This window comes from Halictus rubicundus, unplaced genomic scaffold (genome assembly GCF_050948215.1).
Source record: "Halictus rubicundus isolate RS-2024b unplaced genomic scaffold, iyHalRubi1_principal scaffold0338, whole genome shotgun sequence".
NCBI classification, from domain to species: domain Eukaryota; kingdom Metazoa; phylum Arthropoda; class Insecta; order Hymenoptera; family Halictidae; genus Halictus; species Halictus rubicundus.
The window spans coordinates 200,299-225,000 of NW_027488879.1; the positions used below are offsets into that span (position 1 = coordinate 200,299).

At 35.6% G+C, this 24,702-nt stretch overlaps 1 protein-coding gene and 4 long non-coding RNA genes across 9 annotated transcripts; 2 read left to right on the plus strand and 3 right to left on the minus strand.

The window, feature by feature from the left end:
* Positions 1 to 3,477: 3,477 nt before the first annotated feature.
* LOC143364210 (uncharacterized) lies at positions 3,478 to 5,104 on the plus strand. 3 transcript variants are annotated; one of them, XR_013084038.1, is made up of 4 exons: positions 3,478 to 3,687; positions 3,851 to 3,908; positions 4,310 to 4,372; positions 4,853 to 5,104. It is a non-coding gene; the product is annotated as an uncharacterized LOC143364210 (long non-coding RNA). The 3 variants fall into 3 exon arrangements; XR_013084036.1 differs by lacking the exon at positions 3,478 to 3,687 and having other exon boundaries at positions 3,751 to 3,908; XR_013084037.1 differs by lacking the exons at positions 3,478 to 3,687; positions 4,853 to 5,104 and adding an exon at positions 4,558 to 4,665 and having other exon boundaries at positions 3,751 to 3,908.
* Positions 5,105 to 12,655: 7,551 nt separating this feature from the next.
* LOC143364207 (uncharacterized) lies at positions 12,656 to 14,039 on the plus strand. Its single transcript, XR_013084032.1, has 3 exons — positions 12,656 to 12,794; positions 13,298 to 13,411; positions 13,868 to 14,039. It is a non-coding gene; the product is annotated as an uncharacterized LOC143364207 (long non-coding RNA).
* Positions 14,040 to 14,278: 239 nt separating this feature from the next.
* LOC143364206 (uncharacterized) lies at positions 14,279 to 18,568 on the minus strand. Its single transcript, XM_076804668.1, has 9 exons — positions 18,539 to 18,568; positions 18,363 to 18,468; positions 18,235 to 18,263; positions 17,840 to 17,922; positions 17,645 to 17,724; positions 17,504 to 17,572; positions 17,328 to 17,420; positions 17,103 to 17,207; positions 14,279 to 14,737 (listed from the first exon to the last, which is right to left on the minus strand). The coding sequence occupies exons 1-9, from the start codon at positions 18,566 to 18,568 to the stop codon at positions 14,469 to 14,471; spliced, it is 864 nt and encodes a 287-aa protein (XP_076660783.1). The 3' UTR covers positions 14,279 to 14,468.
* Positions 18,569 to 18,647: 79 nt separating this feature from the next.
* On the minus strand, positions 18,648 to 19,437 carry LOC143364205 (uncharacterized). The gene is made up of 3 exons (XR_013084031.1): positions 19,274 to 19,437; positions 18,810 to 18,872; positions 18,648 to 18,742 (listed from the first exon to the last, which is right to left on the minus strand). It is a non-coding gene; the product is annotated as an uncharacterized LOC143364205 (long non-coding RNA).
* A 2,516-nt stretch (positions 19,438 to 21,953) lies between these two features.
* Positions 21,954 to 23,580, minus strand: LOC143364208 (uncharacterized). 3 transcript variants are annotated; one of them, XR_013084034.1, is made up of 4 exons: positions 23,371 to 23,580; positions 23,150 to 23,207; positions 22,686 to 22,748; positions 21,954 to 22,205 (listed from the first exon to the last, which is right to left on the minus strand). It is a non-coding gene; the product is annotated as an uncharacterized LOC143364208 (long non-coding RNA). The 3 variants fall into 3 exon arrangements; XR_013084033.1 differs by lacking the exon at positions 23,371 to 23,580 and having other exon boundaries at positions 23,150 to 23,307; XR_013084035.1 differs by lacking the exons at positions 21,954 to 22,205; positions 23,371 to 23,580 and adding an exon at positions 22,393 to 22,500 and having other exon boundaries at positions 23,150 to 23,307.
* Positions 23,581 to 24,702: the final 1,122 nt, after the last annotated feature.

A 24,702-nucleotide genomic window follows, 5' to 3' on the forward strand; every position in this document is an offset into this window, starting at 1 on the left:
CCTTTTCCTCGCCGCTTCGCACGTCCTCGTTTCCGGTTACCTGCCGGTAGGGACGAGATCATAAGGTCGTAAGTTTTATCGATATCGACTTGTGTTATATTCGCAAGTGTTGTCCTTGCAGCACGCAGGAGATCGTCTATCTGGGTCCGGAATTCACTATCTTCCTGTGAGCAGCCCTCGTCAATTTCACCCGCTAAGGCCTCGTCAATGACACTTTGTGTCCATCTATCAAAATCGCCATTTTCTTCCGCTGTAGCAGGGGAGTCGTCCCGCTCGCCCGCCAAGGCCTCATTAGCGGGTGATGGAGTAGGGGGACGGTCAGCAGGGTCAGCCCACTCTTCATTGTCTGATTCGCTGCCATCTTGAGCATCTACGTCTTCGGCTGGTATTGGACTAGTGTGCTGGGTCGCAAGACGGATCCGCTGTCTTTCCATCTTGCGGCGAATGTCGGTCCTTTTGTCCCGGATTTGTTTTGTAGTTTTAGATGTTAAAACTTCCGATATGGCCTTGGCTATGAATCTTTTGTGCTTGAATTTTTCCTCCAGTTCAGCCAGCATGTGCTCTTCTTCGGCCGTCCCGATTTTATTTGACCGAGCATTATACGAGCTTGTCGGGACTTCAGCTGCGAGCCTTCGCGCTTCGTTACTCGCGGCTGGATGGCGATGCCTTAAGTGTTGACTCATTCCTATTCGTGTGGAGAATCTTAGTTTGCAGTGCGCGCACTGCTGACCCTCTTCAGCAGGCGGAACACCTGGGCATCTGGGCCGATGGCAATCCGCGGCGTGTCGCCTGTCAAATTCCTCGTTGCAATCTCGACAGCGGAATGTTAGAGAGCTCCGCTGGTGCGCCTCTTCATAGTGACGGAGCTCATCGGCTAGCCGTAGGAAGTATATATTTCCCCTTCCACCTTGGGCGCACACTTTGCAGGAACGTGCTTGGAAGGGGGTCAAAACCAAAATCATAACCGGGGATGTAGCCAGGTTGTCACCAGTGGCTCCCTGTCGAGGCCGTCTTGGCCTGAGGGAACGCGCGGAGCCAGATGCGGTTCCCCCATCCGAGGTTTCTCCACTGTCATTGCTGGCCGGTATCACCTCAGCACCCGGGTGGTCAGCCCAGGTGCCTGAATCGCCTGAACCCCGTTAGCTTAAATACCAGCGGGCACCACGAGGAGGTGGGGAAGGCTTGAACGGGAGAGGCTAATGGACCTACTAGGAGGTCTATTTTGCGCATCACCGTCCCATGCAACTATGGCTCTCAAAAGCGAGAGCCATAGAGAGTCATAGTTAAGAGAGTCATAGTTACTCCCGCCGTTTACCCGCGCTTTTTTGAATTTCTTCACGTTGACATTCAGAGCACTGGGCAGAAATCACATTGCGTCAACACCCGTGGGGGCCATCGCAATGCTTTGTTTTAATTAGACAGTCGGATTCCCCTAGTCCGTGCCAGTTCTGAGCTGAGCGTTGAATGGCGGCCGAAGAGGACGACCGTTCAAGACGGAAGCCTCGCAGCAAGGAAGATCCGCGGGAGGCCAAGGCACGGGACCGAGCTCGGATTCCCATCAATGTGTTCACCTCGCCCAGGCCCGGCACGTCAGCCAGACCCGCTTCCCGACCAAGCCCGACACGCCCCGCTCCTCAGAGCCAATCCTTATTCCGAAGTTACGGATCGAATTTGCCGACTTCCCTTACCTACATTAATCTATCGACTAGAGGCTCTTTACCTTGGAGACCTGCTGCGGATATGGGTACGAACCGGCGCGACACCTCCACGTGGCCCTCTCCTGGATTTTCAAGGTCCGAGGGGAAGATCCGGACACCGCCGCAACTGCGGTGCTCTTCGCGTTCCAAACCCTATCTCCCTGCTAGAGGTTTCCAGGGAACTCGAACGCTTATACAGAAAAGAAAACTCTCCCCGGATCTCCCGACGGCGTCTCCAGGTCATTTTGGGTTACCCCGACGAACACTCTTACGAGGGCCCGAATGGTATGCGGTTCCGCTGCCGGGTTCCGGAATAGAAACCGGATTCCCTTTCGGCCGATGGGTGTGTGTTTTATGTTTGTACATTTGCTCTTAGGACACCTCATCTACATAGGATTTCTCTTAGGGCTTAGGATCGACTGACTCGTGTGCAACGGCTGTTCACACGAAACCCTTCTCCACGTCAGTCCTCCAGGGCCTCGCTGGAGTATTTGCTACTACCACCAAGATCTGCACCGACGGCGGCTCCAGGCAGGCTCACGCCCAGACCCTTCTGCGCACACCGCCGCGACCCTCCTACTCGTCAGAGCTTCATGGAGGACGTTTACGCAACAGCGCAAACGTCCAACCCCACTTGCCGCTGACGGCGGAGTATAGGCGCGACGCTTCAGCGCCATCCATTTTCAGGGCTAGTTGCTTCGGCAGGTGAGTTGTTACACACTCCTTAGCGGATTCCGACTTCCATGGCCACCGTCCTGCTGTCTTAAGCAACCAACGCCTTTCATGGTATCCCATAAGCGTCGACTTAGGCGCCTTAACTCTGCGTTTGGTTCATCCCACAGCGCCAGTTCTGCTTACCAAAATTGGCCCACTTGGCACTCTGATCCAAATAATATCTCGTGGCTTCATTGATCCAAGCAAGCCAGAGATCTCACCCATTTAAGGTTTGAGAATAGGTTGAGGTCGTTTCGGCCCCAAGGCCTCTAATCATTCGCTTTACCAGATGAGACTCGCACACGTTCACCAAAGAGAACGAGCGAGTGCCAGCTATCCTGAGGGAAACTTCGGAGGGAACCAGCTACTAGATGGTTCGATTAGTCTTTCGCCCCTATACCCAGTTCCGACGATCGATTTGCACGTCAGAATCGCTACGGACCTCCATCAGGGTTTCCCCTGACTTCGTCCTGACCAGGCATAGTTCACCATCTTTCGGGTCCCAACGTGTACGCTCTGGGTGCGCCTCTCCTCGCAATGAGAACGAGACACCCCGGGAGTGCGAGGCCGCATCGTAACGCGGCCCAACCTCCCTTGGTCGACGCAAAGGTACGACCTTCACTTTCATTGCGCCTTTAGGTTTACATGTCCCAATGACTCGCGCACATGTTAGACTCCTTGGTCCGTGTTTCAAGACGGGTCCTGAGAGTACCCAAAGCAGTAGCGTCGCTGACCGGTAATTCGAAGCTTGGCCAGTCCGAGGACACCGCCTGCTAACAGCTGGTTAGGCCCGAAGCCGGCACCAGGTCCGTACCTTCGGGTAAAACTAACCGAGCTTGCGGCGGGCCTGACGCACACACATTCGAGAATGGATTGGTTGCGGCCCGATACCCCGTCGGGGATGGCTCTTTTGCGCACAGACGATTGCGCACGACGGCATGGCACACGGTTCTTTTGGACACGGTATTATTGGACACACGGTTTTTTTGGACACAGTAACATTGGACACAGTGGGTTTTCGCACACGCAAGGATTGCCCACATAGTTAAGACGCACACGCTGAGTTACGCACATGTAAAATTGTACTCACGATAGATTGCGCACAGAATGAATTCAAACTGTTGTTTATCATCTTGTGTTGTGCTGTGTGATTACATAGTCTATGATTATATACCTTCTATGCAGAATGTGTCTAAAGTATCAAAATTTGTCAGTGATTTTAATTTTATAGGTGACTGTGTAAGATGTGCTTAAATTATGAATAGTTGATAAAAATGTGAGAAAATGCTACGGTTTTAAGTAATTTATTTTGTGTACAATCTGTGTCACAAGTGTTATGTTAAGTACTATATTTGTTAAATGATCGTAATATACGCATGTAAATAGTGAAGAACATGAAGAAGCTGTAAATAGTTGAAAAAATATTTATGTTGCAGCAGATTCAAAAGGATTGAGAATACATAATTTGGGAGCTAGAATTTGATCAGATTAAGTAAGGTAAGTATTTCTATCTATCAAAAAGGTACGGATAGAATAAACCAGATACTATGTGGCTTATTTTATTTTCTTTTTACTGATGATATAGTGATTGGCAAACAAGATTACGTACACGAATATTAAGTTGCTCTTAAAAATGCGTATATTGACCTGTTGCGGTCCTATTTACGTCGACTTAGTCTAGAAATGTTATTTTTGCACAACTGCTCGCGTATTTTACATATTCATATTCCATTCATGAATAATACCATAATTACATATTATATAAATACCATAATTACATATTACATAAATCCCATAATTAAATATTATATGAAAGCAATTCTAGTTTTCACTGTTCTAAATATATTGCTAATATACTTATTTTATCTGGATTAAAGCTAAATTGTATGATATTATAGCAAGTTCTAAAACTATATGAGATGGAACTGTGTGGACCGCAAGGGATTAAGCATTCTAACAAGGTGTAATAATTTGACCAAATGTGTATATACGTTAGTGAAATAATAATAATTTTTTTATATGACAAATGATCCTTAATTATGTCTTTTATTTAAAATGTAACGACAACTCTTTGAAAAAGCATAAGCAAAAAAATATTGAATTTTTAAATTGTAATATATTTTATGTGTTCTTGATTTAAACACAGTGATTCTTGACGCTACCTATCACGATAGAACCATTGATATTAATAAACTTGTAAGTACAAGGTGTATTACCTAATTTATTTCAGAAATCCTTAAGTCATTTAATGTTATTTACAACATTAATAGTAAAAGATGCTTTCATGTTTCAGGTATTTCTTTACATTTTACTTATCTTTTTTTCAGAGCTAGTCCAGTGTATTTGTTATATATGTTACAATAATTATATTTTTATATTGAACTTTACTTATGAACATAAAATAATAGTTACATGTATTAATTCTTGAAAAATTGTTTTAGGTCATTATGTTGCCACTAAGATATGCTGCAGTATTTCTTCCGCCACTTTTGTGGAATACTTACTGTTTACGAGAAAAGCGGTGGTCCGATCTAGTCCAAGACATACATATATATCGGCAACATGTTGGAGACAATTTAATGGGCGATTCTTCAAGACAGTACGAGACGAAAATCAAGAATAAAACATGGTGATATTAATTTTTAATTTATTAGTGATTACACATCCTCCTGATTCGCCAATCCGTATATCTATTTTATATATCTGTCGTTTCATGAGCATTGTGTCGCGTCCTCGCGTTCGCGCGCTTCATTTTGTCGAGTTCGAGTTGTCGAGCTACTCTGACAGGTTCACTCTGCGGAGACACTCTTGATTCCTCGAGAGCTAAACAAAATATGCCGCCCCATCTCGGGCCATCGAGGGCTTTGCCTCCCATTTTTCCCCACTCCGCAGAGTGACTCCGTCCACGTGTAGGCATTACAAGGAAGCCGATTTTGTTTGTCGCGGCCGCTCAAACGTTTCGGCCGCGCGTAATGGAAACCGATCCCAACTGTCGCGGCCGATCATACGTCTCGGCCGCGCTACAATGTAAATACACGCGCGAGCACTCGGCAACCGACTCCGGCAACTTCTAACGGCAAATGCTTAACCTAATAAACGCTTAAATCTACGACATATCTATCTCTAACGCTATTTCATTTATTAGCGTACTCTGTATTGCTGTTAAGCATTTTGTGAATACATTTTTATCAATACTTATCATTTTTGCTCTCGTAAGTTTATTATTTATACTTACCTATACGGATCTATCAGTTAATAAGTAATATGGCATAACATCTCCTGTCACAGTGTAATAGTATCACACGTCGTTACATAATTTTATTTTCTAAAGCTATGGTTTCTTGAACTTTTAACTTGCATTGTTTAAGTACAAAATGGTAATAATATTTGGTCTAAGAGCCGCTTTTGAAAAGATTCGACATTCGTACAGAATGCTTCATGGTGTAATGAATATATATATATATATGCGTAATTTTGGAGGCATTTAAGAATATCAATCTAATTTCAAGCGGTATACTCTGTACATTTATGGTGGAGTCCGAATATATACCAATTGGATGCTAAAATCTGACTAAAATATTTGAGATAAGTAAATTCTATCTGTAAATAGTTAGTTCAAATGCAATGAAAATGATACTTTGTGATTTCTTTAATTATATTTTACAGGTGCAATCTGTGTCAAATAAAATTCTCTGAGGACTACCAAGGATTTGAGAACCTGTTATTGAGATACTGAAAATAAAATTCTCTGCCTCTGTGTATTGAGAAAAAAATTTTCATCATTATATTTTCCATCAATGTATCTATAATATATCCTCGTTCTAGAATACTGTATGTTGCATGTCATTTTAAAGTGTGTTGTTAAATGCAACTTATCCTAGCTTTTGTGACACCTTTATGTTATAGTTTCACTACACGGCACACTATTTTGAGTATATAGGCATTTCAAACAAAATTCATAGCTTCTGAGCTAATACTTATTGAACTTAACAACTCCAGTATTTAAAAAAAAATACATATATTCATATATAGCGATCTCAATTTTCTACTAGATAGAAAATTTTTCACTAGTTTTTTCAATTTATATTTTATTCTGATCTGATTACTGACTAATTTTTCTATAAAACTTTTTATATGTATTTATATGTGTATTTGTTATATGTATTTATATATTGTGGATTTTAATTGTATTCAAATCTGATAGTATGCTGCATCTGTGAAAACATGAAAGATACATACAGAATGTACAAGTCTTATTCGTTTTTCTGTTATTATATGCTCACTTATGTTTGGAATATAGAACGTAAATGCCCAATTGTCGTGTAATAGATCTTTACTATCATTTACTCTTTATTAGTGCAAAATTGTATATACCTAATTCTGTTTTTACACGATAGATACGTTCCCGAAGAAAATTCGTGTACATTTTTTTATACGTATTCTTCGGGAACATATCTATCGTGTAAAAACAGAATTAGGTGTATATTATTTAGATGAAAATTTTCTATTTTCGTGCATGTGAAAGACTTCGGAATAAAAAAATATATATGAGTGAAGTAAGTAATAAATAAATAAATGAACCAATCCTAGCTTTACACACGGTCTCTGCAGTCATTTGTTTTGTCGTTAACTTTCGTTTGTTTCAGATACTTCTGTTCGTAACTTCATACATGTTCATTTGCTATTCAATTCTCTTATAGTGGTTTGTATCATTTATATTGTGCTACTTTCACTGTTACGTGCTGTTTTAAAAATGGAAAAACTTCCCGGAAAATCCGTCGGTAGCTTTATTTACGTATATAATAATTATACGTATAATAAAGACAATCGCACAAAAAATATTTTTCGCTGTAATACACGCCGTACTACGGGGTGTCGCGGGGCAATAATGGACGTCGGTGATGGTTGTATTAAATTGTTACACGATCACAATCATTTGGAACGAATGCATACAATTGATCAAGAGAAAATGAAGCACGAAATGCTTCAGCTTTGTCGAGAAACGGCGTTTCCATTAAAGCAAATATTCGACGATGTTTGTAGAAAGTAAGTATTAGTTTCTAGTATTTATTAAAAAGTGTGCACTGTAAAATGTAGTCTTTAAATTATGTATGTGTATATAAATTGTGGATTAAGTAATTTATTTTCTTTTATGAAAGATATCCTGACGCTGCATCTGTGCTTTCATATAATAGTGTGAAAGCCACACTTCTTCGTGAGAGACAGAAAAGTTGCCCTCCCATTCCACCTTGTTTAGCTGCTTTATACGAATATTTAAGAACCTCTTCTTTTATGGAAAATATTTATAAAATAATGATAAGCGATGGAGATGGTAAATTAGCAATTTTATTTTCCACTGAATTGCTGTTGCAGACCCTTAATACCTCTCAATGTATTTATGCTGATGGTATTTTCTCTGTAAGTAACATACAGATTGGTATATGTGATTTAATTTTATGAAGTATGTAAAAATAGATAGTGTTCGAAGCAGTAGGAGCAAAATTAACATTTATTGTCAATATGTTGTTTTATTAGTACATTGTAAAACATAATTTTGATATATTTTAGATTATAAATTACAGTTAATTACAATTAATTTATTGCTCTCTGCTCAATTCGCTTTTATGAGAAATGTTGATAATGCATTTTTCTATAAACATGTCTTTGTTGAATTTGTCTCTACTACATCAAACGTTTTACAATATTGAAAAACCAATGCTTCTCATATAAATGCACCATACACATATACTATATGCTTTTGTATAAAAAAAAGTAATTTAGACAAGAAGGGAGTGATTCCAAGAAGCTGCAATCTGGTATATTACTCAGTTTCTTTATTGATGAATGTGTGGAGCTTATATTAAAGTGACATATATTTTTTAAACGGACTGCTATGTAGTTTAATGAACCAATCCACGAAGCTTGTTGCCTTTTATGCAAAAATACTAAACCATTTTAAGTAAAATTGTGATTAATTTTCCATTTTCATTCGAGACCTACATAAAATAAATATCAGTTAAACCCATTGTTATTCAATATAAACGATTTAGTACCTTTTTTCTAAAAAATGGCGAACTGCATCAAATAATGCAACAAAAAATATGTGATTCCATTTAAAAGAATGAAATTGACGATCACATGTCCTCTATGCGTTGATACGTAACAAAATGTACTTATCAGAATGTTGTTTCCAGGAGACTATACACTTGTCCAAAGTATTTTTCTATGGAACATATATTGTATGAATAATTTATATTTATATCATGATATACATAGTTATTTTATTTTTTAAGGTTTTACCTACTCGGCCACCTATAGCACAGTTATATATTATCCACATTCAGTATATGGATACTGTGAGTACAACAATTTATGTAAATATATTATTTTAATGCACTTGTGCAGTGATTACATTTGTACAACTAGTATAGAGATATGTATACATGTTTGTCCAATATTCCAATTTATACTTATGAAAGCTTTATTTTAAAAGGGAGTTGCTACTGTTTTCGTACTGTGTGAGACATTAACAAAGACTATGTATACAACACTGTGGAGCAAAATTAATGAATTATCTCCTATGCTTAATAAGAATTTAAGAATGACAATGACAGATTATGAAATTGCAGCAATGAACACATTGCAGCAACAATTTCCATTAAGCTGTGTAAAAGGCTGCTGGTTTCATTATAACCAGGTTTGTATACAGAGAGGTCCGTTTAAATAAGAAGACCTAAATGTCTCTTCAGGTTATTGCGATGCAAAAAATATTTGTTACGTAATGTGCATGGAGTCAATGGATCAAATATTTGGCACGAATATTTTTCTCCAAGGGTCAGTTTTTTCGGAGTTGTCAAGGTCATCGATGTTTTTTGATACATAACTACATTTTTATTTTATTGCATCTAGTAACTGATGGAAAAATACATTCAGATATGTATAATGACATGACCTTGATCCTCGAAAATTGGCGTTCCTTTGCGCGGACCATCTCTTTTGGCTATTGTGATGCAAAAATATTTGTTGCGTAATGTGTATATCATCAATAGACCAAATATCTGGCAAGAATATTTTTTTCCTAAGGTCATATTTTCGGAGTTATCAAGGTCGTCCATGTTTTTTGATACATAACAACATTTTTATTTTATTGCATCGAGTAACTGATCGAAAAATACATTCAGATATGTATAATAACATGACCTTGAGCTTGATCTGAAGGTAAAACTTTAATTTTCGAAGATCAAGGCCATGTTATTATACATATCTGAATGTATTTTTCGATCAGTTACCCGATGCAATAAAATAAAAATGTAGTTTTATATCAAAAAACATCGATGACCTTGATAACTTCGAAAAAAATATTCATGCCAGATATTTGGTCCATTGATGATATGCACATTACGTAACAAATATTTTTTGCATCGCAATAACCTGAAGAGACATTTAGGTCTTCTTATTTAAACGGACCTCCCTGTATAATAATATTCTAGAAAATATACAGGGTGGCCCACCTAAGTAAGGCCACCTAAATATCTCCTCTAATTGTGGGGTTACAAAAAATATTTTGTATGCTATTTGAATGGTTTGAAAAAACCATTCTATTGCAAAAAAATTTTTTTTCTAGGGTAATTTTTTTCGGAGTTTACAAGGTTATCGATGTTTTTTTGCGTATAATTGTATAATTTTTTTTATTGCATCGTGTAGCTGATGTAAAAATACGTTCAGTTATGTACATTACATGACCTTGAAATGACCTTTGAGTTCAAAAATTAAACGGAAACGATAAATTGTCTATCGAAACTTTAGAGACGAAGACGTCGTTCGGGAATCTGTAAATACAACAGAGTGTAAATACAAATGTTTACTATGCGATTTGAAAATCGCCTGAATTACAGATTCCCGAACGACGTCTTCGTCTCTAAAGTTTCGATAGACAATTTATCGTTTCCGTTTAAGTTTTGAACTCAAAGGTCATTTCAAGGTCATGTAATGTACATAACTGAACGTATTTTTACATCAGCTACACGATGCAACAAAAAAAAATTATACAATTATACGCAAAAAAACATCGATAACCTTGTAAACTCCGAAAAAAATTACCCTAGAAAAAAATTTTTTTTGCAATAGAATGGTTTTTTAAAACCATTCAAATAGCATACAAAATATTTTTTGTAACCCCACAATTAGAGGAGATATTTAGGTGGCCTTACTTAGGTGGACCACCCTGTATATACCTCTCATAGAAGATATAATCTTAATTCAATTTTTCGTGATAAAGGCTTTATTACGAAAATGGCGCTATTTAGGTCTTGCAGATGCGCCAACCAAAGTATTGTCCATGGCAATGACTTTAGCCTTGACTCCTGAAGACCTTTTTGAAAAAGGATTCTCTGAAATTCGTAATGAATCTGCTTCAATAATTCCTGAATATCCAGCAATAGAAACTTTTATTAAGTATTTACAAACTACGTGGCTACCAAAAATGAAAAAAGTTTCAGTACACGATTGTCCAATAAGAACAAACAATATATCAGAATCCTATAATAATATTGTTTCGTCAAAGTTAGGAAAAGGGAAAAAGAACGTATGGAAATTTTTGGGTAATTGTATTTTGTTTATATAAAATATTTGTATACTATTACGTATTTTCTCCTCTTCTCCTTCTCTATTACAGAATAAGAAAATGATCTGTTATTAAAGATAAATTAGTTCTTAACTTTACAGAACATTTGGAACAGCTACTAATGGACGAAGAAATTAAGGTCAAAAGATTAAGTACAGGACAATCGCTACGTCGTAAAAGCAATAACAAAACTATACTAAGGAACAATAAAATTGAAACATTACAGAAGCAGCTCGCTAATGGAAGGTTTGTAACACATAAATTTCTTAAACTGCATTTATTATAATTGTGTTCATAATTGTATTTATCACTTTTAGCTTTAATGATATTACAAAATATTTCTTTGGGCAGTTCCACTCTAAATTACATCGAACGTGTCTGTGGATTTTTATGAAATTTTGTAATATCTCGCTAGTCGTTCCTCGGCATTGTTTTACCTTTTCGAGTCATAAGGGTCAGAAGTTGAATATATATGTACTTCTTAAGAAAATATGAGCCTGCAGCATCAAACGGTCTTCTTAATGTTGTGCAAGTTTCAGGCAAGAGCATTAATAATTGTCAAAGTTACTACAGTTCAACCTTTGGTACCTTTGACAATCATTAATCTACCAGCTGGAAATGTGAAGACTATTCAGAAGAATCCTGTTAAAATTCTGCTCCTCAAGGTTATTTCAAATTTTGAAAAACAAAAATATTGTTTATAATCATTAAAAAGGACATAGCCGTATGTTACATTCTCTTGGTTAAACTTTATAACTTCACACACTTAATGTTGATATTTCTAACATTTTTTCAGTTATAATATTTTAAAAATAGTATTCATCAAATTTCGACTTTCATAACTAAAAAAGGTTAAACTGTATCGACGAACAAGTAATGGAATTTTGTTTCCACTTGGAGTGGAATTGCCCATTTATATTGTAAGAATGTTTCCTTATAAAAGATGTTTATACGTAGCCTGGTGTTTAAATAGGTTAACTTTAAAGGAATACTTATTATCTTTTTATAAGGGCAACAAGATAATAATGTACGGGAATGAAGGTAAAGTATTGCAATTATTATTAATGTAGAAAGTTAAATTATGAAAAATATGCAAGTCAAAATATACAAAAATTAAGTGTGTTTCTTATTTTTCAATATTTCTCTCTATATTTCAATATTATTAATAAAATTATTGAAAACAATTTTTTTATTACACCACTTTCATAATTACTGGTAAATGTATCTCCAATAATAATTTTTTAAAGACTTTCCAGACACTTATTTTGACTGTGCTAACAATTCAGTGGTTGCAACTGTAGTTGAGGAAGGCCAAGAATCGCGAAATGAAATCGCCAATAAAACGCAATGTAGGTTAACACATGGTACGATAAATATGAATAAATGGGGACTCTCCCACTTTCATAATTACTGGTAAATGTATCTCCAATAATAATTTTTTAAAGACTTTCCAAACACTTATTTTGACTGTGCTAACAATTCAGTGGTTGCAACTATAGTTGAGGAAGGCCAAGAATCGCGAAATGAAATCGCCAATAAAACGCAATGTAGGTTAACACATGGTACGATAAATATGAATAAATGGGGACTCTCCCACTTTCATAATTACTGGTAAATGTATCTCCAATAATAATTTTTTAAAGACTTTCCAGACACTTATCTTGACTGCGTTAACAATTCAGTGGTTGCAACTGTAGTTGAGGAAGGCCAAGGATCGCGAAATGAAATCGCCAATAAAACCCAATGTAGATTAGCACAAGGTATTGTAAATACATATAGACAAATGGTGACCTAGTTCCGATTGCGTTGCCCTTGAAATATGTTGTTAAGGTCAACATTTTGAACAACTCCTTCCTATACATATAATGCTAATGAATTCTCCGGGTGATTAGGTAAAGACAGGAATAATAACAGAATTGAGTTTCTCCTGTAAAAAGAGATTTTTAAAATTTTATTTTTCATGTTCTTATTTACAACTATTTACAAAGCTTACCTGTAAAAAGAGAAACGACATTAAACGTCAATTATTCCCTATGTCCTTTCCCTAATTACAATCTCTACAATTATTGTGAGTATTTGTTTTACTAACCTAATTACCAACGCGCAGTAAGTGCGCGGGATAAGTTCGGACTATGACCTTGACAACATATGAGAAGGTGAAGGTCATTGGAGCTGGGTCCCTCTTTGTCTATATTTACCGTTAGTAAGTACATTAAAGGGATACAAACATACATGGTCAAATTGTTTGTGTTTGTTTCTGCAGGTTCTCCAGAAATATGTTCTGAATGTGCTACTAATTCAATAAATTTAAGAACAGTTCGAAAAATACAAGTCCAAGTGAGGAAAAAACGTACGAAAAAAGTAATACAAGATAAAGGTACAATTTAAATTAAACCATCTGGACATACAATATGAGAAAATTGAAGGAATACTAAATATCGATGAGAACATTTACTTTATTGATTTTATCTCAACACTAATTGTAAACAATGCCTTTCTCTCTCACATAATATTAGACATAGCTTTGAGACACCGATTTGTCTTCCAATAGCATATATGTATATGTTGCAAATACTAATATGTAGATTTTCTACTTTTAGATTTTTTTAGAATAATTAAAATTACCCTTTTCTGTCGTATGGAGCTTACAAAATGTGAAGAATTACTTGTTTTGAGATAACTTTGCAAATAGAAGTATATCCTATTTTTTCATCGTCGTATCATATTTGAAATGAAAAGTAGGCCACAATTCAGTGTTCCTTGAATTTTTTTAATAGTATATTGTTAGAAATATTTAATTCTTATTCAATCAAAAGAAAAAATTCTTTTACAGTAAAAGAACTAGTCAACAAGAACATCGACCTTCGTCAGCCGCGTATAATTTTAGAAAAACTTCGAAATTAAAGTGTAGCAGATCTTTTTTATGTGTCGGGCTGAACAACTTTTTACACATCTGCCCATCGCTCGGACTTAGTTTCCGAGATAATTGCAAAAAACCATTGTTACATTTTAGAAATTGGAAGAACTGGATGAATGAGAAACGGTTGAATTTGAAAGTAAGTGGAGTGGACTGTATAAATGTTGAAACTAGAACGTATGGATCTACTAATAAATAACTGTATTTCACTGGAAAATGATAGTCAGAAACAAATGTACACTGATGTTGAATAAAGATTAGATAAAGACTATTAACTAAATCGACTGTTAACTCGACGTTAACTAAATCTCGATCCTTCTGGCGTATCCTGAGTATAAAAATACTAAAGCATATTTGTCTAAAAACTTACCGTTGCTGAGATACTTGACTGTGTTCATTCCCTTAGATTCATTCTGGGACGTATTAGAGGATATGCTCACTACGTCAAATGTAAACATTATAAGGCTTCATGAAAACAGTCAAACATCTCAGCAACGATAAGTTATATATATATGTATCATGGAAGGCGCAGTGTCACATGTGTATTAAAATTATCATTACATGTGGGACATCTATTACACTCTAGTCGCATGATGCATATCATGCAGCATGCAAGATGACCACATGGAACGCAAACTTGTGTTGCTTTCTTAACAAAGCAGATTATGCAATACCCTTCTTTATGTTCTCTAATATCTTCTTTTCGATTATTATTATCATTACTGACTTGATTTTCCGTTTTATCATACCAAAATCTATCTTCAAGAATTTCATAAATGTCATCATCTAGAAAAATATAAATTGGATTGTTAATATATAGTATACAGGACGTCCCACTCAATTGGGATGAATTATACAGGGTGGCCCACATAACTCTGAACAGCTCAATATCTCGAAAACTATGCCATCGATTTTAAAGTTCTTAGTCTTAAATTGCATGGAACTGAAGGGCCTTTCTGACTACATAAACGTGAAGTGGTCTCCCTTCCCCTTTAATGGGGGAGGGGAGGTACCTTTGTAATTTTAAATGGAACCCCCTATAAAATGTTACATATTTAGATTCTACCGGAAAAAACAAGTCAATTTTGTCTGAAACATTTTTTTGTCAGATACTTCCATGATGAGATATAACAGTTTGAAGTTTCGAGTTGTAGGTACTTGAAGCGCTCGAAAATAGCGTTATGGAATTATACGCGCTTGTGTCCTTTGCTTATTCGTGAAGAAATAAAATGTACTTTAAATTAAATGTTCAAAATGTCCTCCACGGGCTTGTAAACATTTATTTACTCGAAACATCAAAGTTGTTCTAACACTTTTTAACATTTCGGGAGTCACTGAAGCGCAAGCGTCATGTATTCTTTGTTTCATATCCTCTTTTGTCGTCGGCGGTTCAAACATAACTTTGTCCTTTACATATCCCCATAAGAAAAAATCTAATGGTGTTAGATCGGGGGATCGAGGAGGCCATTGACGAGGTCCCCCACGATCTATCCATTTGTTCCCAAATTTTTCGTTCAAAAATTGCCTGGTGATGATTGCAAAATGTGGAGGAGCGCCGTCTTGTTGGAACCACATTTCTCTTCTAACGTGCAGTGGCACATCTTCCAAAAGCGCAGGCAAATGATTTTTTAAGAAATCACAATAACTTGCAGATGTTACAGTTTCTTGAAAAAAATAAGGTCCAATCACAAAATCTCCTATTAGGCCACACCAAACATTTAAAGACCATCGATGTTGAAAGGGAACACATCGCATCCAATTTGGGTTTTCCACGGCCCAATAATGCAGATTATGTCTATTTACATGCCCTGAATTCATAAAAGTGGCCTCATCGGAAAAAAGTATTATGCACAAAAAGTCATTTTCCACAACACCCTGCAGCCACTCACAAAATCTTACGCGGTGATCGTAATCTGCTATCGAAAGCTCTTGTGATAAAACCATGTGATATGGATGATACTTTTGCCGTTTCAAAATTCGTTGAATTGATGAACGACTAATACGTGATGTTTGTGCAAGTGTACGTTCACTAATATGAGGATTTAATGTAATTGCAGCAAGAATACTGGCACTATTATTTTCATTAGTGACAGCTTTAGGTTTATTGCGAGTTTTTTTACACAATTCACCGTGCTCGCGAAGCCGCTTTTCTAAATTATGAAATGTTGCATGACATTTTTTGATCCCATAACGTACAAAAAACACCTAACGTTAATAACATATTCACTTCTGTGTCAAAAGTAGCCATAATCACAATGTTACTGCTTGAATAACAGCTCTAAACTGAAAACATTTTCATAGATAAGTGAGTCAAACTCAAGAATTGTAAATATTGTTGTTTGTGTTTCTTCATGAATAAGCAAAGGACTCAAGCGCGTATAATTCCATAACGCTATTTCCGAGCGCTTCAAGTACCTGCAACTCGAAACTTCAAACTGTTAGATCTCATCATGGATGTATCTGACAAAAAAATGTTTCAGACAAAATTGACTTGTTTTTTCCGGTAGAATCTAAATATGTAACATTTTATAGGGGGTTCCATTTAAAATTACAAAGGTACCTCCCCTCCCCCATTAAAGGGGAAGGGAGGCCACTTCACGTTTGTGTAGTCAGAAAGGCCCTTCAGTTCCATGCAATTTAAAACTAAGAACTTTAAAATCGATGGCATAGTTTTCGAGATATTGAGCTGTTCAGAGTTATGTGGGCCACCCTGTATATTGAGAATCGTTAGTGCCACATTTTATAGAAAAGAAAATTAAATAGTGTGGGAAAGTCTAATTACTCATAGATTTTTTCCATCCAATTATACATTTAGCAATTGTGGATGCACTTTTTTAAAATGGTATGTACTATTTATTTGTGACATTTTAAAGAACACAATTTGCGTGTACTATATCAAAAAATAATATAATATGATGAGCGCGGTATTTAACCTTCCTCTATAGAATGAGCCCTCACCCAGTTCAAAATATGATCTTATAAGCTCAAACAACGACATGGCGCAGACTCATGTTTCGACCTAAAATCTCATAAGATTCCAGTTCCTTTCTAGTAAAAATCTGAAGGTATACTACCCCCTTATAGGTTCTACCTGGTTATAGTACACTTTGGCTCTATATAGGATACAGATATGTAAAGTCAAATAAATTACCGTCAATATGATTGCTGTCAAATTTGTCATGGAGATTTTGTGCACTTTGTATATTTACTATGCTGCTGTGTAAAATACATTGCTGGGGTTCGTTGAGATAATTTTCTACAAATATTAAACTTTATAAATTATTTTATATCAGGAAATAGCATTGAGTTCATAAAAACGCAACAAGTGAAAAATAAATTAATTCTTTTATGCTAACAAAAAAACATATGAAATTACCTGTAACTTTTGTATCTTTTGTTTTCAGAGAACCCGATGATGTCAAAGCCGTATTTGGTAACGTTCTTCTATCTTTTTTATGCACTCGTTCTGCTAATAATATATATTATTTTGAATAATATGTCGTATTTATATTGCAGGTTGTACGTACTATACAATAAAGCAAATTTATTTACCTTTCTCCACCGGTCCATAACTTATATCAAAATAATTGATATCTTCAATCTCATCATTAGTATCTTCATCTGTACAAGAAAAACATGTTAATTGTATGGAATATCTTCTATGCGAAGACATAAGATATATAAGCTACATACTTGCCAATGTGATAACTTTATTAATTTGAAAAGTTTTTTCATTATGAGTAAACATATTTAAAAATTCTTCTAAAGATAATCTAAAAATCATATACATTCAAATGTAAAATACACATACATATATGTATATGGACAAATAGTAAACATGTTAGTAACAAATAGTAAACAGTTGGAACTAGAGAAAAAGACACATACCTTCCAGCATTATATTCTTCTTGAGCACTTGTTATTTCTTTTCTATGATTAATATTAGCATTTGTACGACGTCTTCGAATATGCTATACCATTTTGCAATCGACTCAAGTCAAGCTCTTGGTCAATAAGCAGATCTTTTACTTTTTCTAAAAATGTAATAACATTTAATTATATATAAACCTCTGTATATGTAGAATAACATAAAGAATAAATTAAGTATAGTCACTAAATTATAAATAAATTCATGCCACTTATCAAAAATTAATTTTATGTGTATAATAAACAATAAAAGTAAAAAATACTGTACCTAAAAATGCCCAAATATTAATATTTTGTTTCCCCAGTTTTTGACATGCAATGTTGTGAAATGATTCTGCAATATTATTCGTACGTACTGGACAATTGTGCACGCTGACTTGCGATGCTATGTTTAACCAAGTACGTCTCATATAGGTCATAAACAAAAGAATACCCGGAAACTTGCTGGATGCAATATCTGCTTCCTTTTGAATAATTGACAAACCTTGTTCAAATTTTATAGCAGGTATTAAAGGCAAAGACATTGCCATATGTACAACAGTATGAGGAGCACTATTTAATCCAAGCTTACGCCACTTTCGAAGAACAGCCTACAATATATAAACAGAAAACTAGAATTGTGTTAATACAAGTAAATGTATTATAAATAGCATTACAAACCTGACAATAATGGAACCAGCAGCCATGCATATCTGCACTGGGAAATAACTTGCTTAAGGTTTTAACAGCTGCTGTTTCATAATCGCTCATTATAAAGTTTATAGTGTTTGGCAAATTGGGTATTATATTAATTATTTTTTCCCATATGGCAGTATATAAAGTAGCTGTTCGTTTTTCGCATAGAATAAGTAGAGTCGCAATACCCTAAAAAAATCATCTCATAATATTGAACTCATTTTAATATATAAAACTAATGCAAATTATGTTTTACATTATCCATGTAGCGTATGTGAACTGTGTACAGCTGTACTATGTGGGGTTTCTTCGGTAAGACCTCTAAGAAAACAAATATTACATAACGTACTATGACATATACACATTTTGGACTTACGACATATATAGTTTTCAGATGAAATTATTGGACTTGATTTCAAAAATTGATTACTAACTAAGATATGATTCTGAACAACTTTACCATTCATTTACCAAAATGTTCAGTACGACTTTAGGTATTAGTTATTAATGAAAAACTGACCAATCAGGAACAATGCACAGAATAAATGTCAGCATTATAGATTCAAGAATATAATGTGGAATTTTTAAACTTAAAGATAACAAATGTAAAAATGTTTCAGTCAAACATACAATATAACTATTATAATAAATGTTATATCTAATGTTAAAGTATAAAAGGAGGATGTTATAGCAGATTTATAACGGTATTACTATACTTACTGCAAAAGTTCCATCTACGTACAATTCTGTAGATTTACTCAATGCTTCAACTAAAATGTCAGATGACAAAATTATTGCGTTTTCCCCTTTTTCTGACACTGCATAGTATACATTTAAGTATTCCAGAGGTTGATAATTTTGAATCATTTCATTTAAGAGTATAAACGTCTCTGGTATTCGTGGCCGACAATATGCTCTTTCCCTTTGTAATGTTGGTCTTAATTTTCGAAAAGAGCAATGTGCTCCAGCATCTGGGTACCTGCAATTATAATCAAATTTATGTCCATCTCAATAAAATTTTGAATAAAAAAATGTTTGAAAACATACTTTCTACAAACATCGTCGAATATTTGCTTTAATGGAAACGACGTTTCTCGACAAAGCTGAAGCATTTCGTGCTTCATTTTCTCTTGATCAATTGTATGCATTCGTTCCAAATGATTGTGATCGTGTAACAATTTAATACAACCATCACCGACGTCCATTATTGCCCCGCGACACCCCGTAGTACGGCGTGTATTACAGCGAAAAATATTTTTTGTGCGATTGTCTTTATTATACGTATAATTATTATATACGTAAATAAAGCTACCGACGGATTTTCCGGGAAGTTTTTCCATTTTTAAAACAGCACGTAACAGTGAAAGTAGCACAATATAAATGATACAAACCACTATAAGAGAATTGAATAGCAAATGAACATGTATGAAGTTACGAACAGAAGTATCTGAAACAAACGAAAGTTAACGACAAAACAAATGACTGCAGAGACCGTGTGTAAAGCTAGGATTGGTTCATTTATTTATTTATTACTTACTTCACTCATATATATTTTTTTATTCCGAAGTCTTTCACATGCACGAAAATAGAAAATTTTCATCTAAATAATATACACCTAATTCTGTTTTTACACGATAGATATGTTCCCGAAGAATACGTATAAAAAAATGTACACGAATTTTCTTCGGGAACGTATCTATCGTGTAAAAACAGAATTAGGTATATACAATTTTGCACTAATAAAGAGTAAATGATAGTAAAGATCTATTACACGACAATTGGGCATTTACGTTCTATATTCCAAACATAAGTGAGCATATAATAACAGAAAAACGAATAAGACTTGTACATTCTGTATGTATCTTTCATGTTTTCACAGATGCAGCATACTATCAGATTTGAATACAATTAAAATCCACAATATATAAATACATATAACAAATACACATATAAATACATATAAAAAGTTTTATAGAAAAATTAGTCAGTAATCAGATCAGAATAAAATATAAATTGAAAAAACTAGTGAAAAATTTTCTATCTAGTAGAAAATTGAGATCGCTATATATGAATATATGTATTTTTTTTTAAATACTGGAGTTGTTAAGTTCAATAAGTATTAGCTCAGAAGCTATGAATTTTGTTTGAAATGCCTATATACTCAAAATAGTGTGCCGTGTAGTGAAACTATAACATAAAGGTGTCACAAAAGCTAGGATAAGTTGCATTTAACAACACACTTTAAAATGACATGCAACATACAGTATTCTAGAACGAGGATATATTATAGATACATTGATGGAAAATATAATGATGAAAATTTTTTTCTCAATACACAGAGGCAGAGAATTTTATTTTCAGTATCTCAATAACAGGTTCTCAAATCCTTGGTAGTCCTCAGAGAATTTTATTTGACACAGATTGCACCTGTAAAATATAATTAAAGAAATCACAAAGTATCATTTTCATTGCATTTGAACTAACTATTTACAGATAGAATTTACTTATCTCAAATATTTTAGTCAGATTTTAGCATCCAATTGGTATATATTCGGACTCCACCATAAATGTACAGAGTATACCGCTTGAAATTAGATTGATATTCTTAAATGCCTCCAAAATTACGCATATATATATATATATTCATTACACCATGAAGCATTCTGTACGAATGTCGAATCTTTTCAAAAGCGGCTCTTAGACCAAATATTATTACCATTTTGTACTTAAACAATGCAAGTTAAAAGTTCAAGAAACCATAGCTTTAGAAAATAAAATTATGTAACGACGTGTGATACTATTACACTGTGACAGGAGATGTTATGCCATATTACTTATTAACTGATAGATCCGTATAGGTAAGTATAAATAATAAACTTACGAGAGCAAAAATGATAAGTATTGATAAAAATGTATTCACAAAATGCTTAACAGCAATACAGAGTACGCTAATAAATGAAATAGCGTTAGAGATAGATATGTCGTAGATTTAAGCGTTTATTAGGTTAAGCATTTGCCGTTAGAAGTTGCCGGAGTCGGTTGCCGAGTGCTCGCGCGTGTATTTACATTGTAGCGCGGCCGAGACGTATGATCGGCCGCGACAGTTGGGATCGGTTTCCATTACGCGCGGCCGAAACGTTTGAGCGGCCGCGACAAACAAAATCGGCTTCCTTGTAATGCCTACACGTGGACGGAGTCACTCTGCGGAGTGGGGAAAAATGGGAGGCAAAGCCCTCGATGGCCCGAGATGGGGCGGCATATTTTGTTTAGCTCTCGAGGAATCAAGAGTGTCTCCGCAGAGTGAACCTGTCAGAGTAGCTCGACAACTCGAACTCGACAAAATGAAGCGCGCGAACGCGAGGACGCGACACAATGCTCATGAAACGACAGATATATAAAATAGATATACGGATTGGCGAATCAGGAGGATGTGTAATCACTAATAAATTAAAAATTAATATCACCATGTTTTATTCTTGATTTTCGTCTCGTACTGTCTTGAAGAATCGCCCATTAAATTGTCTCCAACATGTTGCCGATATATATGTATGTCTTGGACTAGATCGGACCACCGCTTTTCTCGTAAACAGTAAGTATTCCACAAAAGTGGCGGAAGAAATACTGCAGCATATCTTAGTGGCAACATAATGACCTAAAACAATTTTTCAAGAATTAATACATGTAACTATTATTTTATGTTCATAAGTAAAGTTCAATATAAAAATATAATTATTGTAACATATATAACAAATACACTGGACTAGCTCTGAAAAAAAGATAAGTAAAATGTAAAGAAATACCTGAAACATGAAAGCATCTTTTACTATTAATGTTGTAAATAACATTAAATGACTTAAGGATTTCTGAAATAAATTAGGTAATACACCTTGTACTTACAAGTTTATTAATATCAATGGTTCTATCGTGATAGGTAGCGTCAAGAATCACTGTGTTTAAATCAAGAACACATAAAATATATTACAATTTAAAAATTCAATATTTTTTTGCTTATGCTTTTTCAAAGAGTTGTCGTTACATTTTAAATAAAAGACATAATTAAGGATCATTTGTCATATAAAAAAATTATTATTATTTCACTAACGTATATACACATTTGGTCAAATTATTACACCTTGTTAGAATGCTTAATCCCTTGCGGTCCACACAGTTCCATCTCATATAGTTTTAGAACTTGCTATAATATCATACAATTTAGCTTTAATCCAGATAAAATAAGTATATTAGCAATATATTTAGAACAGTGAAAACTAGAATTGCTTTCATATAATATTTAATTATGGGATTTATGTAATATGTAATTATGGTATTTATATAATATGTAATTATGGTATTATTCATGAATGGAATATGAATATGTAAAATACGCGAGCAGTTGTGCAAAAATAACATTTCTAGACTAAGTCGACGTAAATAGGACCGCAACAGGTCAATATACGCATTTTTAAGAGCAACTTAATATTCGTGTACGTAATCTTGTTTGCCAATCACTATATCATCAGTAAAAAGAAAATAAAATAAGCCACATAGTATCTGGTTTATTCTATCCGTACCTTTTTGATAGATAGAAATACTTACCTTACTTAATCTGATCAAATTCTAGCTCCCAAATTATGTATTCTCAATCCTTTTGAATCTGCTGCAACATAAATATTTTTTCAACTATTTACAGCTTCTTCATGTTCTTCACTATTTACATGCGTATATTACGATCATTTAACAAATATAGTACTTAACATAACACTTGTGACACAGATTGTACACAAAATAAATTACTTAAAACCGTAGCATTTTCTCACATTTTTATCAACTATTCATAATTTAAGCACATCTTACACAGTCACCTATAAAATTAAAATCACTGACAAATTTTGATACTTTAGACACATTCTGCATAGAAGGTATATAATCATAGACTATGTAATCACACAGCACAACACAAGATGATAAACAACAGTTTGAATTCATTCTGTGCGCAATCTATCGTGAGTACAATTTTACATGTGCGTAACTCAGCGTGTGCGTCTTAACTATGTGGGCAATCCTTGCGTGTGCGAAAACCCACTGTGTCCAATGTTACTGTGTCCAAAAAAACCGTGTGTCCAATAATACTGTGTCCAAAAGAACCGTGTGCCATGCCGTCGTGCGCAATCGTCTGTGCGCAAAAGACGGCCTCTCATACCGTCAGAGTACCGTCACGCAGCCGGCCAGGCGATCGAGCGTCTGTCGTGTGCGCACGTAGCGACACGACAGGCAACAACTCGGGCCGTAGACCGACACGCAACGGGTCGCGACGTTCTACTAAGGGAGAAGTGCACGACTACGTGACCGGAACATTTGCCGAAGATGGTGTACCCTCGCACTGGAAACCACGAAGGCCCATACGGGGTATCTGCGCACCAACGGAAGCCAGCCTCGTCGACGATGAATCTCCCCATTCGATCTTTTGGGTTTCTCAGGTTTACCCCTGAACGGTTTCACGTACTCTTGAACTCTCTCTTCAAAGTTCTTTTCAACTTTCCCTCACGGTACTTGTTCGCTATCGGTCTCGTGGTCATATTTAGCCTTAGATGGAGTTTACCACCCACTTAGGGCTGCACTCTCAAGCAACCCGACTCTAAGGAGAGGTCCTCCCGAAACGCGTACCGGTCGCTACGGGCCTGGCACCCTCTACGGGTAAATAGCCCCATTCAAGATGGACTTGGACGCGGTTCGACGTCACAGGATAAATGGACCCTCCTAAACACTACATTTCCCAACGGCGGAACCGCGGGATTCAGTGCTGGGCTCATTCCTGTTCGCTCGCCGCTACTAAGGAAATCCTTGTTAGTTTCTTTTCCTCCGCTTAGTAATATGCTTAAATTCAGCGGGTAATCTCGCCTACTCTGAGGTCGTCAAACGTGAAAAAAAATGTTTCGTATATTTCACCGAAAGCATTAAAAGTACGCGAGAACGTACAGAGGAGCACAAAAAAAAAAAAAAACAAAACCATATATCTTATGCGCCACACCAAAGTGTCTTTTCTCTATATAATATATATAGAGATTTCTTCATTTTGTTCGTCGATCGGAAACTCTCGCTAGACGATCGGCCGGTTAACTTTAACGTCCGTCGAAAAGAACTTCCGGGGA